General features: G+C 41.8%; 1 protein-coding gene across 4 annotated transcripts in view; it reads right to left on the bottom strand.

The window, feature by feature from the left end:
* Positions 1-14880, bottom strand: part of ADAMTS19 (ADAM metallopeptidase with thrombospondin type 1 motif 19) — a 271068-nt gene that overhangs the window by 53218 nt on the left and 202970 nt on the right. For 3 of the 4 annotated variants that reach the window (XM_045022162.1, XM_045022160.1, XM_045022163.1), the window contains 4 exons: positions 14728-14858; positions 12412-12581; positions 2807-2934; positions 826-946 (listed from right to left, as the gene is read on the bottom strand). In XM_045022162.1, coding sequence (XP_044878097.1) covers positions 826-946; positions 2807-2934; positions 12412-12581; positions 14728-14858 — 550 coding nt within the window. The remainder of the gene's footprint in view (positions 1-825; positions 947-2806; positions 2935-12411; positions 12582-14727; positions 14859-14880) is intronic. The other variant, XM_045022161.1, reaches the window with a different exon arrangement.

Raw genomic sequence — 14880 nt, 5'->3', positions numbered from 1 at the left:
TGTGCGTATTAATAACTTGGTGAACTTTTAAGTTATTTTTTCAGTTAATAAGAAAGTAGGATTTGTTAAAATGTTGCATAGTCAGCTGCTTTAAATTAAAAAAATGGTTAAAAGGCAGTGCAGGAAACTAGGTATTGGTGCAAAGCTATATCTAATCAGAAATTTTATTTATGAACCAAGACTTTAAAAACCCCTAGACAGACCTCACAGAATAGATAACAACATATGACTTTTCATTTTGTAAATGTGGTTGTAATACGAACTTATATTACTGAGTATTGACATCATTGTGCCTGATATCCTATAGTTGAAATGAAATTATCCCATTTAAAGTAGTATATTTTAAAAAAATGTTAAAAGTTAATTAATTAAAATTTCAGGTTCCAAAGTCAGAAAATATCTCCTCATATATAATCATGCTTAAAAGTTGATTAGTACTGCTCCATGATATTCCTAACCTAAAATCCTGCAATATATTTGGATATTTATCTCTGTTATAAATGAGAGTTGACAGATTTTGACTGATGTGGTCAGCTACCTTTTCTATAGCTTTGTAGATTCAAACTTTCTCTATTGTAATTTAATAAATACATAACAGACAGAGCATCGTTTTACAATTTCTTCATTAGAAAATTTTCATGTGAATTCTCCACTCACATCTCAATTACTGCATATCATAATCAAACAACAATCAATAGCTTCACAGAAGTCTTCTGCAGCTCTCTGAATGTAGTTCTCAGGCACTTAACTGTTAAGCATAGTTCTTGACACACAATTGCATCAAAATACTGCATGGTTTATTAAGTAAAAAATAAGCATATATACCTGCTCCTCTGGTATGGTTAAAATCACCTTTAATAACTTTGCATGATTTTCCATTACCATTGCAGACACCACAATGATCTTCTCGTGCCAGAGATCCTAATATTCCATCACAGCCAAATTTCTGTGGAGAAAAATAAACCTATCATTGTAATTAAGGGTAGGATTGTGTGTTTAGACTGGTGCAGAGCTGTCCCATCACAGGGAAAGCACCACAAGGCATTCCAGATGACAACTTGCCTCTCCCCTTTGGAGGGTATATGCAGCTTATTAATAAGCCCCCACCCCATTCATGTGGCTGGCCAGTTCTGTTGGCTGGTGTATATAGGATGGAGCCATGTCCCAGCCCCTTCCTTGCTCTGCCCCTTCCCCTTTGTGGCACTGTGCACTCCTGGGGGTGGTCGGGAGAGCACAATCCCTCTGTTCACCTGATCACAGAGTCAGTAGCTTTATCTGGTGCTTACACTGTCTGTGCAAAGCAGGGAAGGTTCTTTGGGCTCCTCTGTATATGCACCCACATAAGGATCAGGCACAATTGACACCAAATATTTTACTGTGCTAGTTACTATATTAAAATAAATGTGAACATGTCTGGAACTTGTATTACGTACTTGGAAATGTTCTTTTATTGAAAGGCTATCAACACAAATACTAACCTTAAAACAAGAAACATTTATTCTAGCAGTACACAAATTACTTTGCTATGCTTATTTCTATTCATAAACATCATTGCTAATTTGATAACAAAAAACAGATTACACTGAATACCATATGTGGTTCTTATATAAAAAGTCTAGAGATCCCAGGATAATCAGAATGAACTGTATTAGTATAGGTGCACTCATCCAATGAAACCAATAAAACCACCACTCCTTCTCATAAATCATCATGGCAAGGGCAGAGTAACTAGAAAATAAAATAACTCCATAAAAAGAGAAATTACTGTGAACTGAAAATCTGTTCATGTTCAAGTACATGATGACTGTTATTGCATTTCTCCATTAGAGTTCTTTTAAATTAAAGAGAGGAAAGTAACAGATCAGGATTTTCAGATGGGAGTTGTATGCCTATTTCCTATTACCACATGTCTAGACTAGGATAACAGGGGCATTTTTAAAGTGTATAAGTTAAAGTGTTTGAATTAACATGTTAGCTGGTTAAGATGAAACCTACACATTAAAATACAACTTGCCTCATTTACAACAGGGTTTTATAATGTGTTGATTAAAACTTTTAGCTAATACTTTTTAAAAAATCTCTTTTTATCCTAACCTAGGAATACCCTGATGTGGCAGGGTTTAGAGGATACCTGTGCAAAGATCTCACTCATTGCAGTAAAGACAATGACTGAGTGGTGTAGGGCTACACACTACTGAATTAGGAAGGAGCCAAAAAGAAACCTGTGGGACAAAAAAGGGAGGAGGATGAAGAACAACCAAACGAGACAAAGAAAGAGCAGTTAGAGAGATATGAATTTGCATGTACCAAGTGAAACTTTAAGGCAATTTATGGCATAAACTTTTAGTAACATGCACAGAATTAGTAGTAAGCTTCTATTATACATGATTCAGGCCCTTGGGTTGTCATTTACCTTGACCTGTAATTCTATATTTCTGGAAATCAGGCTGAACTAAATATATACACACACACTCTACATCAGTGTTTTCCATGCTTCTGAAAGATAAGCCCCTCTTCAAGAAAATGAAATCAATCATCTACTGCCTCACCCCCACTAAGTGTTAAGATCTGCTCATATGAATGTATACATTTTCTGTGCTGCCTTTTCCCAACCCCAGCTAGTCCTTCAGGTGCTGCCCCACATAATGTATTGTAATAAGTTAAATGAATTTAAAATGTTACATTTTTATATAGATATAAGAGAAAGGCAGTGACCCAGCTCTGGACATTTCTTATGCAATATTCTACCAGAATTAACATGTATGTACAGTATGTTAAAAGTTGAGTCTAAAGAATTGATTTATACCTGGCATCTACCATTTGCGCAGATATCTAATCCATGCTGACCACAAGAAGTCCCATCCATCACCTTTTCTGTTAGAAGAATAGGTTGATCCTTTCCAACAGGGGAACAATATAATGCACAAGGCTTTTCTTTAATAGAAATTGGTGAAAAAAATGCCAAGTTAGTAAAACTGATTTAATAAAAGTAAAATTCTTCCAAACCAGTGTTTTTTGTGGTGGTGCCCAGCTTTCTTAATTATATTAATCAACATTAATTATAACAAAAACTTATTTCATTTTATTTAAGGCAAATGAAAAAAAGATACTGAATCTTTCTTCTACGGCTCTTTTTCCTGTTAGAAAACAACTGTATTAAAATCTTCAGTCTACATAATACACATCATGTTGACTGTTAGAATTAGAAGAATATGCACATTTCAGCTGTCTAATATTTTGATTGTAAGAGGAGATTACTTACCTGTGTCTGGAGGTTCTTTAAGATGTGTGGTCCCTATTTGTATTCCAAGCGTGGGTGTGCATGCACACCATGCGCTGGATCAGAAAGTTTTCAGCAGCAGTGTCTGTTGTCTGCATGGGCACCTTACTTTGCAACATGCTCCAGAAGAGGCTATAAGAGATTGTGTGGGGTGATGCGCCCTCAATCTCCCTCTTACCACTGAACAGAGAGTCCACAGCAGAGGGGATGGTGGGCAGGTATTGGAATACAAATAGGGACCACACATCTCAAAGAACCTCCAGTTACAAGTAACTCTTCTTCTTTGAGCCATGGTCCCCAAATGTATTCCAAACTCGTGTGAGTATAAAGCAGTGATCAGCTTGGAGGTGGGTGTGAGGACATGATAGGTAAGGCCAACTGCAGGACGGCATGTCCCATGGTTGTGTCTGCCCACTGGTTGATGGTGTAGTGTGCTATGAAGGTGTGGATGGAGCACAGGTTGCCGCATGACAGATCTCATGCCAGGGGACGTCTGCCAGGGAGGCGGCAGTGGTTGTGTGTGCCCTTGTAATGGGCCATGATCCTGCTGGGTCGTGGGAGAGCACACAGAGCATTCAGTAATGCACTTAGGGATCCATTTGGATATGCACTGTGAGGAAAGGGCTTTCGCTTTCGACCATTTCCCAGTGGCCATGAAGAGGCGTGGGGAGGTGCAAAATGCATGAGTCCTGTCCAAGTAGAAAGTCAGTGCCCTATGGATGTCCAGGGAATGGCCGCCAATTCGCTGACATTCTGGGTGGAAGTGATTGCCATAAGAGGACCTTCATGGATAGGTGTGTGAGGGAGCATATGGCCAGTGGTTTAAAGGGAGGCTTGGTGAGGGCAGACAGAACTAGATTAAGGGAGGGATAAGGGTAAGGACCGGTGGGAAGCAGTTCATCAGGCCTTTCAGAAACCAGATAGTGATAGGGTGGGTAAACACCGACTGTCTGTCCAGTGGATGGAGGAAGACACTAAGTGCTGTGAGGTGGACACAGATCAAGCTAAGTGCGAGGCCCGAGTTCTTAAGCTCCAGGAGATAGCCTAGGTTGTTGGGCATGGAGATGGCCTAGAGGGGAAGGTGGTGGCATTGCACCCATGAGGTGAAGTGCTTCCACTTCATGGCGTAGCATGCCCAGATGGAGTCCCATCTGCTGTTCATAAATACACAGCGGACAGGTGACAAACGGGCATTGTCTACATGTGAGCCCATCCAAAAATCAGACTGTCAACTCAAGCGGGCCTGTGTTGGGGTGTTGAACTCTGCTGTTGTCGTGGGTGAGGAGACTGATTCATGAGCGGGCGGACAGTCTTAGTAGATCAGGAAACCAGAACTGTCTGGGCCAGCACAGGGCTACCAGGATGACTGTGGCTTGGTCTCAGAGGATCTTGTGCAGGAATCTGGGGGTGGAGGAAAACAGAGGGAAAGGAGTACCAGAGGCTGACACCTTCGGAGTCTCGACCCCTGGTCCCCCTGGAGCAGTAGAGGGGTATTTGTGGTTTGCTTGAGTTTCCAGTGAGGCACGACAGATGGAGTAGAGAGTGGGATTGTGGAGTTCCCTCTCGTGGTTGAGGTACTGGATGTGGCTAAGTGCATCCCCAGGGAGTTCCGGGGCATGATGTTGTGGCAGAAACACCAGTTCCAGAGTGGATGGCCTCCATGCAGAGTGGCAAGAACCTGGTGCAGTCTTGTTTGTTTATGTATGCCACTGCGGTGGTGTTGTCCAAGAGGATCTAGACATGTTGATTGTGGATCAGAGGCAGGAACATGTGACAAGCCAGGTGGACCATGTGCAGCTCCAGAATGTTGATGTGCATGTGTACTTTTCTGAGAGTCCATGTCCCCTGCATGGCATGGCCATCTAAGTGTGTGCCCCACCCTGCCAGGGACGTATCTGTGGTAAGTGTGACTGTAAGGATGGGAGTGGCCATTGGGGTGCCTCTGAGCACCTTGGCAGGATTGGTCCACTAGGTGAGGGAGGTGCAAACCCAACTTGGGACAGTCAAGGGGGGGGTCCAGGTGGGCGACGTGGGGCCTGCAGACTGAGAGGAGCCACAGCTGTAGACAGTGCATGTGGAGGTGAGCGTGTGGTGTCACATGGGTGCAGGCCTCCATGTGGTCCAGGAGGCACAGACAACAACATACTGTTGTGTACAGGTTGCAGTGCAGGGTTGTCACGAGAGCTGTGAGGGTGGCAAAGCGATCTGCTGGGAGGAAGGCTTGCTCTGCTACAGACTCCAGGCACGCTCCGATGAAATGGATTGTTTGCATTGGGAGAAGCATGGTTGACACAAATGCCTAAAAAGGCAAGGAGCAAGTGGAGCATGGTGACAGCTGCTGCCATCTCAGCAAGGGATAGTGCCACCAGGAGCCAGTTGTCCAAGTAAGGGAAAACAAAGTGCCCAGCCAGAGAAGGTGGGCTGCTACAACCGCAGAGACCTTGCTAAAGATCCTGGGGGCCATAGTGATGCCGAAGGGAAGAACCTTGAATTGACAGTGATTGTCACCTACGCAGAAGAATTTGTGGTGGGCCAGATGGATGTCGATATGGAAGTATGCGTCTTTCATGTTGAGGGCTGCAAACCACACATGCTGGAGGAGGAAGGGAATGATGGATGCGAGCATCACCATACATAACTTAATCTTTCTGAGGAAAGTGTTGAGTAGGTGAAGATCAAGGATAGGGTGGAGGACCCTGCCCTTCTTCGGAATGAGAAAGTACAAGGAGTAAAATCCCTGGCCAAGGAAGGGGGCGGGCCTGGGTTAAATCACACCCTTCATGAGGAGGGCATCTACCTTGTGTTGGAGAAGGGTGCCATGGGCAAGACTCCCTGGAGGCATACTAGGGGGGTCCCAGTGGGAGGGAAAGGTGAGGAACTCTATCGAGTTGCCATAAGAGGACTGGAGAGTTGCTCTTGAGTCCTTCAGGGAGTGCAGAGCTTCATCTGTTTTGGCAGAGAACAGCTTCCTCGTCAAAGGGGAGGTCCTGGATGGTGGATTGGATCTCCCTGGGAAAAACTGAGGATTGCAGCCACACTTCCTGTCATATCACAATGCCCGTGGCCAGGGAGTGGGAGGACATGTCCACTGCATCCACCACAGTCTGAAGGCTGACCTTGGCTATTAGGGAGCCTTCCTCCAGCAGGGCCTGGAACTGCTGTCATTAGTCCTGTGGGATGTCCTCCAAAACTCTGCCAGCTTTGCATAATTATTAAAATCATACTTTGCCAGCAGAGCCTAGTAGATAGAGATACAGAACTGCAACCCATGAGGTCTAGTCACTTTGCCGCCTTATCTCAATGGGTGGAGGTAGTGTGTTGGTGTGTCTGTTCTGTGGCTGCATGCACTACCAGCATGGCGGGGGGCATAGGAAAAAATAAAGTCATGCCCCTTAGCCAGCATAAAGTATCTATACTCCCTCCTCTTGGGGCTTAGGATGCAGGAGGCCAGCGCATGCCACGCTGCCCGTGCAGGTTGCAAGACGGCCTTGTTGATGGGCAGAGCAATGTGTGTTGGTCCCCAAGGCTGGAGGATGTCCAGCAGCTGGTGAGATTGGTCCTGGACCTCCTCCAGGGGGATACATAAGTTGAGGGCCACCTGTGCAGCAACTCCTGGTTTTGGTGGTGGTCATCAGTAGGCGAGAGGATGGAGGGGCTCAGGGCCTTGTCCAGAGAAGAGGAGACCACCATCGGGACCAGGGACACTTGCAGTACTGGGTTGTGCTCTAGGTCGTCTTCTGGGTCTGAGCTGGGTGATTCCAGTGGAGGGATCCAGTGGAATGGTGCAAGACCACCAACAGTGGGTACACCTGGTGATAAGGGTCCCATGCGGGCCATTCCTTCCATGAGGCTGGGTCCTGGGGGTACTGTGGGCCCCAAAGGCACAGATACCACCCTGATGGGATCAGAGAGCAAACTGTCTGGTGTGGCAGATGCACTTGGGAATCTGAACTATGCTGGGAAACTGGGGAGAAGGATGGCTCTTCTACTGAGAAGACCTCTGAGTCCAAAGAGACCTCTGGAAGTGGCGGAGATGTCGGTGCAGGCAGTGCCGCAACCTGTGCAGGTGGGTCCCAGCTGAGGCGGATCGGTGCATCTGCCAGTGTAAGAGGCTGCAGAGTGAAAGGAAAGTGGCAAGGGTGAGTACAGAAGGTCTAAGTGTGCTGTAGGGCTCAGCGGTTCCACCCATCCTAGTATCCAGGGCACATCCCGCTGGCTGCTGAACCAAGAGGGGTTGCGCAGAGAAGAGCCCAGTGATTCCTGCCAGGGCTGAGGGGCACGTGTTGGCGGGCTGTCCTACCACTCAATTGGCATGGAGACCAATGGTGCTAGTGTCTCTCTCTTGCACTTGGCCCTGCCCCCTGCCTTTGTGGCTTGGCAGGGTCCTCACACAACCTCTCACCCAACTGGGCCTGGCTCAGGGCAGGAATGCAGTGCAATGCTCGTGGTTCTCCTTCATCACCTTGTCATGTGTCGGCAGTGCTGGCAGATCCGGGTGGAGGGTGGAACACTCACTGCTGGTGAAGGGCGGTGCACAGCCTTTACCGACAGTCCAGGACTGGACTCTGTATGAGGCCAGAACACTTCTTCCACGAGGAACTTGGAGAGTCACAAGACATGGCTGTCACGGGTCTACAATGGAAAGTACTTGCAGATGTCACAGAACATTGCGAGGTGCGCCTCTCCCACACAGTAGAGACAACAAGTGTGTTCATCGCTCACTGAGAATGAGGGAGGGCATAAGGCACAGTTTTTAAACCTCAGAACATGGGACATAGTCCCCCAATGAGGTCAGGGTGGTCCCCATAAAGGTTGACTAGCTACACTAACTTTTTATATTATTTACAGAACTACTAAAGAAAGAAACAGAACTAACTATGTACAAATGGACTATTGTTCTTGTAACAACTATGAGTGCTGAAAACTTCTGGCTTCAGCACATGGTGCGCATGAGTACCTGCATTTGGAATATGTATAGGGACCATCACTTGAAGAAGAATCTACACTTTTATTTCGCTATACTTCTGACAGATCATAAATACTAGTTAAAAAAAGAACTTAACACATTCCGGATTTTCTAACTATGCAGATTAAAAAAAAAAAGCATTTATTTTTAAGAAAGTACATTTCCAAAAGAACCACACACACATTTACAAAGAACTGAAAATGCTTTCCTACTGTTAGAATAAATGAGGGGGTTTCCTTACTGCTTTTACATCTACTTTATGAAAATACTGCATGAATAATTATGTAAATTGATTTTTTTAATTTAAAAAAGCCTAAAAAATGATCTTACCAAAAGTCTGCTTTTCACAAACATAACAGTTTGCACTATCATTGCCAAAGCAATCAAAGATTAAAGCCCTGTCATTGGTAAAATGGAACAAAAAATTGAACCACATGTTCATAATATCTTTGTTTACAGTTAGCCTGTTGATTTCACTCCCAAACTGTTTGTAGATTTTTTGATCAATATAATTACAATTCTGGCTTTAAAATTAATTTAACTTAGTCACATGTACTGTCCGCCTCTGTACCATACTGACTTCTAGATAGAATCTCAGAGGCCTTTGGCTTCGTGAATGGTGTTATCAAATATCAAGGGTTCACATCTCTGTCAAATTAGAAAGTATACTTGAGCTAAACTTTTCACCCTTTTAAATTTTGTTTTAGCCAAGTCATAGAATACTGACACTCTCCTGGAGAACATGTATCAGCACTTTTGAAATGAATGTCTTAGCAAGACATAATTATTTGCTTCAAGTAGTACCTTCATATACTTTCTTTAGAAAAGTAAAACAAAAACAGATAAAATTAAAGAACACAACAAAATGTGGTTAAGGTTGATGGGAAGCATACAGTGAGACATACTTGGCTGCAACAAAATAAAGAGGCTGGTTTAGCTCTCCCTCCCTCATTTCCATCATCCCTATTTTGCAGTCCAATGTAATTCTGCACAACTGCTATCACACAAAACCTCAAAAACTGGCTTAATATTAAAAAGTTGTATCTGCCCTTTTCTAATTTTAAATAAAATTTATTCTCCCTTCAGAATGCTATTCTGAATTATCCACTTCAAAACCCACCTATAATTTATACCAGGGGTAGGCAACCTATGGCATGCGTGCCGAAGGCAGCACGCAAGCTGATTTTCAGTGGCACTCACACTGCCCGGGTCCTGGCTACCAGTCCAGGGGGCTCTGCATTTTAATTTAATTTTAAATGAAGCTTCTTTAACATTTTAAAAACCTTATTTACTTTACATACAACAATAGTTTAGTTATATATTATAGACTTATTGAAAGAGACCTTCTAAAAATGTTAAAATGTATTACTGGCACACAAAACCTTAAATTAGAGTGAATAAATGAAGACTCGGCACACCACTCCTGAAAGGTTGCCAACCCCTGATTTATACAATGCTAATTTGGGAAAGATAGCTATAACGTTCACATACTCAAGTTGCCTAACTCCCTTCTCAGTTCACGAATCTTACTTCTGTAGCACCTAGTCCAGTGAGGACTACTCCATAAATGAGGTACTGTTCAGCAGAAAGGTGACAGAATGAGGCCCCATGGTTCCAAATTACAACTTTCCTTTATCCACATTTTTATTATTTTTACAATTTCTCATTAATTTTTCTCTTATTTCTGTTCTTCTTAAATAAAGGAGCTTCATTGATCTTGGGGCCTGAGGCAAGGCACTAGGCCACCATATATATATATATATATATGCATATATACAATGTAAATATTGTATTATACAGTGTAGGTGGGTACCACGCCCACCTTCAAGAAAGAAAAAACTTGGACACCGGACAAAGGTGTAGCATTGAATATATGGAAAAAGATTCTTCCATACTATAGAGAGTCCAATTAGAAGAAGTCATAGTTCACAAACTGTACATTCCCCAATTGGGAAGCTGTCAAAGGTCTTGCATGTCTTGTGTTAAATCATATTTGTCTATGTATTTGCGAACACACTCATAACATGTATTCAATTAAACTGTTTTTATCTAAAAATGTGATCTCATTTACTCTTTCTTTAATGAATTCTGGAGGGAACCAATCAACCTACTCTATATGTCTGCCAACTAGTGGGTCATATACAAATGTTAATTTCTTTGATTCTCATTGAAAATATGTACAATTCTTTCAAAAAGAATCTGTTGCTCATATAGTGAGAAACACTGGTAATGTAAAGCAACAAATTACATTTGAAGGTGCAGTGTCTAATTAAAACTGGTATTTCTGAGCACCTTGTTGAACAGTGGCACCAATTTAGATATTTCTTTGTGGGGAGGATGGAATTTTGGTCCCTCCTCCTGGTAGGGTCCTCATTCTGGTCCATGCTCATTCTCCCCAGGGCTCTGGGTCTCTCTCAGCCAGAGAGTCTTCCCTCTCACTTACTTACCTGGTGTTGCCAGGACTCATGTTCTCTGGGGACTCCCCTGCACTCTGCTGTACAGGAAAGACTCCTCATGTGCCAAACTGCAACACCATTTGACCCACCTGCCCCACTGTCTGGATGGAATGGCATCCAGGCCAAATTTGAGAGGCATTGAGATCCCGTGTACTAGGTCTCCAATGCCACTCACTGAGGTTTGCCCAGGCCACTGCTCTGTCTGCACAGAGGGGCTGCTGGGTCAAATTTCAGTGGCATTGAAACCAGACAGCTTGAGTGATGCTCCAGATTGCTCCAGCAGCAGCTGTACTGATTTAGTACAGGACCACTGATTAAAAGTTGTCAGGCTTTACCCCAAGCCCTGGAGCCTACAGAATTTTGGGCAATTGAAAAAACCTTGGGGAGGACATTCACTTCCTCTGCTCCCCAATTGGCACAACTGCAGCTGAAGAGTGACAGAATTTGTGACCCCAGCTGTAAAGGGAGCCTGTGACACAAAACATAAACTAGTCTCCATCTTATGTTTTAGAAACAGCATAAGGAAAAATTTGTTTCTACAACAGGGATTTAAAAAAAATATACCAGGCAGTAACATTCTTTTCTTGAATGTAAATCAATGTATAAACATAATGAAAGTTAGTTTATAGCCCTCAACTTTGACTTTGGAAAGCCCTATGTCATAAATGTCACTGTGAGTGGGTGTACCAGGATTTCTCAGCCTCTGCTGGAGATGTTGCTGGAAGGAGGCCCTAGCCAATCAGAAACCACCAGGATACATAAGAAGGATTGCCTACTTCTTCTAAGGGGGAATTCAGGGTGAAGCTGGAACAGGTGAGGAGCATCTCAGTCCTAACCCAAAGCACTGGGCCTGGGCCTAACCATTAGACTGCATCTTCAGTTAAGCAGTGTGACAAACTGATTATTTTTGTTGTGAGGTTTAAAGGCTCATGCAGGTAAATTTTGAGTTTAACCTTACTTAACTGTTAAAGGATCACCAAAAAGCTCACTGAACAAGATGCTTTGCTCTTGGAAAGCTTTGACAGTCACCTTTGAGCAAACAATTCATCAGAATGAATTTGTGAGTGACCTCAGAACTTTGGCACTTAGCAATTCAAAAAGGTTATTTTAAGATGTAGGTACATAATTCTTTCTGACATGGATGATTGTTGTTAATATGAATGATTCTGACATTTTCTTTTAATGTTGCATTATAAATTGCAATAAAGCATTTCTAAATGATCTCACACCTCAGAATGAGTTTTAATACACATTATTGCATCAGTAAGTCATATCTTTATCTTTATCAACAGTTGATTATTTTAAAAATGGCTTTTGTAACTCAATTCCTCAAGTTACTTTCTTTGAGGAAAATACAATATGGCTAAATTTAAAGACAATTCAGTATAATAGCAGCTATCGTCCACATTCCTAGCCTGGACTTGGGTAGAATATTTTCTTTTCTAGACCATCAATATTTTGTGCTAACTTTAGCTTACAGATATCATAAAACATTTGGTATCACTCTTTCCTTGGTGAGTGCACACTTCAAGGTAATAAAGAACATTGTTTCATTGTAGCAATGCATGCAATGTGGATCTTATTTTAAAGCTTGAGCCTGATGAATTATAATTTTCTTTTTTTACACTGCTTTCTAAATGGACATTATAATATTGGATCTAATACTTAGAAGTACATGAAAAGTTAAATGGGTTATAGTTTACTTTTACCTTCATCTATAACAGCCTGCCACTGGAATACATGCTTCTGATATGAAGGTCTGACAGCGAAGGCCTGACATTGCCAGTCCCTGAACGTAGGCATTCCAGCAGGACAAGAAGGATTCTCACATATTTTGTATTGTATTCTGGGTCCATGACAATCTCCTTCAGGACCTGGCCTAGAGAAGATGGAACAGACGTCTTTTATTTGTTGGTGACATTCTGCCAAACTCTTAAAACACAGTCCACTTCATTCAGTCTATATAAAAAGTTGCTTTAACAAGCAGACATCTTTTGATGAAATACATTAACACATTTTAAAAATCAACAACTACAAAATCAAACTTAAAAAAAACCTTTGGCTTCTGTTTTTCATCAATTCTCTTAAGAAAGATTCACAAATTCCAAATTTTCATTTACACCTGGGAATAGATGGAGAGGGAAGTTCAGCACAGGTATTCAAGACAGGTTATTATAGCCCTCCAGCAGCTTTTTTCAATATAATTCAGGTGGTTTTTTTTCAGCTCCCGATTAAGCCAAAGCTGAGTCTAAATCATCAATGAATGGGCACAACACTTGCATGTACTTTAAATTCACAGCTTTCTGCAATTTACTGGTGCACTGTTACAGTTTTCAAGTTCAATTCCCCTCCCTCTACACTTTCTTCTGGCCTTTCAGTTGTTCCTATTGGTGCTAATTATGGAAGAGCAACAGCAGACTGCAGAAACTCGACAGTATTCAATTATTGGAAAATCTTGCCTGGAAAACTAGTGAAATTAAGACATCTCTAAGTGCTGGAAATAGTTTATAGGCATCTTATAATACAGCTAGAAGTGACATTCACATGGGAGGGAGCTAGGGAAGAACTTTGCACACAGCAAAAAAACCTTTTCTGTCAGAATACCTTGTTCAGTACACCCATTTCCATGTTTTCCTCATCTTCCATTTTACAAACTCCTCTATCCGTTTATCTCTATCTCTGGTATGTTTCTCTTGCTTTTTCTCCATCTTTTTCCTTCTTCCCACTTATGCTACCCATTCCTGTTATCGCTAATTCCCTCCTTACTATTTCTCTTATATTCCTTTCCTACGAAGGAAAAAATGGTGTTGAGAAATTGAGAGGGGACAGTATTTTTTTAGTCATATGTTTAGAGTTCTGGGATGAAATCCTGGCTTCACTGAAGTCAGAGGTTAAACACTCCTTGCTTTCAATGTGGCAACTTTTTTTGTTTATTTTTGTACAGACCTATTTAACTTAAATGCTTGTAAAAACTGTTGAGAGGAAAGATCTCTCTGTGACAGGTTTAAGCATCTGTCCAATTGAGGGTAAGACAATTCCCATTCCAGTTCTCATCTCCTTCAAGGACTCCTCCAGCAAACACATGGAGGACCTGGTATTCTGGATATTTTTTTCAGGTGAAAAACATTTAAGAGGCATGAACTCACTTATTTTTTCCTTTGTAGGTCACCTTTAAAATATACTTGTATTCTTTGATACAGTACTTCCAGAAAACTTGACACTAGGTCCAACTTTGCTGCTCTCACTACACTTTTGCACAGCGGAAGCTGGTGATAGCAACAATGAAGACCAAGCTTCCTCTCACCCCATTACAGTGACAATAAGCAGAGCTGTGCGAACAATCAAAAAATGTTTTTCATTAATATTTGTTTGATTTTAAAATGAATTTGTTTCAACTATGTTTGTTCCTGGTATATTTGCTATTAACTAACATTCTTGTAAATGAGTTTACTGTCAGGGCTGTTCATGGAAATAACAAAATTTACGTGACTACTGGAAAATATATGTGAACTTTCAGTTTGTAAAGTTTTGCAACAGAAACCTCATGGTAAAAGATCTCTTCCCTGGTTGGATGAGCATAAACATACAAAGTGGTTTGTGTATGCAATCAAAAGTAAAAAACAGCTCAGATCTCAGATATTGAGTTCTCACAATTAACTGACTGTGCACAATCTCCAGAGGAAGAATATTTTGCCAGAATTAGTCAGAAAATTAGTTTGAAAAACAAATAACTAATAAATAATATAATAATGTATTCACTATGAATTATTTTTTTAGGTCTCATGACAAGTTTACATGAATAAATTCCGGCTGTTTCTTAGCAAGACAAACTCATATGACCCATTTTTTTGGAGGAAGGTTGAACTTCCCAAATCCTACAAATCTCCTATATCCCATTATTCAGTATTTATGGAAAAAGAAGAATTGTATACATGTAGCACAGCTGTGTATGACCAGGTTTGACTACAGTTAAATATTACTGAGAAATTCTATAGCACAAAAAAAGAAAACAGAACTTTTTTTACCCCGTGCATTTGCGCTGTCGACTGCTGATTCCAATGTTGCAAGTTCTGCTGCAAGTGCTCCATGTGCTCCACTCCCCCTCCAGATGTTCAGGAAAAGATGTCCTACTGGTACATTCTCCAGCCTTACACCACTATGCCAAAAGTCAACTCTCA

Source organism: Mauremys mutica, chromosome 6 (genome assembly GCF_020497125.1).
Source record: "Mauremys mutica isolate MM-2020 ecotype Southern chromosome 6, ASM2049712v1, whole genome shotgun sequence".
Classification (NCBI taxonomy): domain Eukaryota; kingdom Metazoa; phylum Chordata; order Testudines; family Geoemydidae; genus Mauremys; species Mauremys mutica.
Note: the sequence above shows the minus strand (reverse complement) of the source record. Positions and strands in the feature narration are given on the sequence as shown.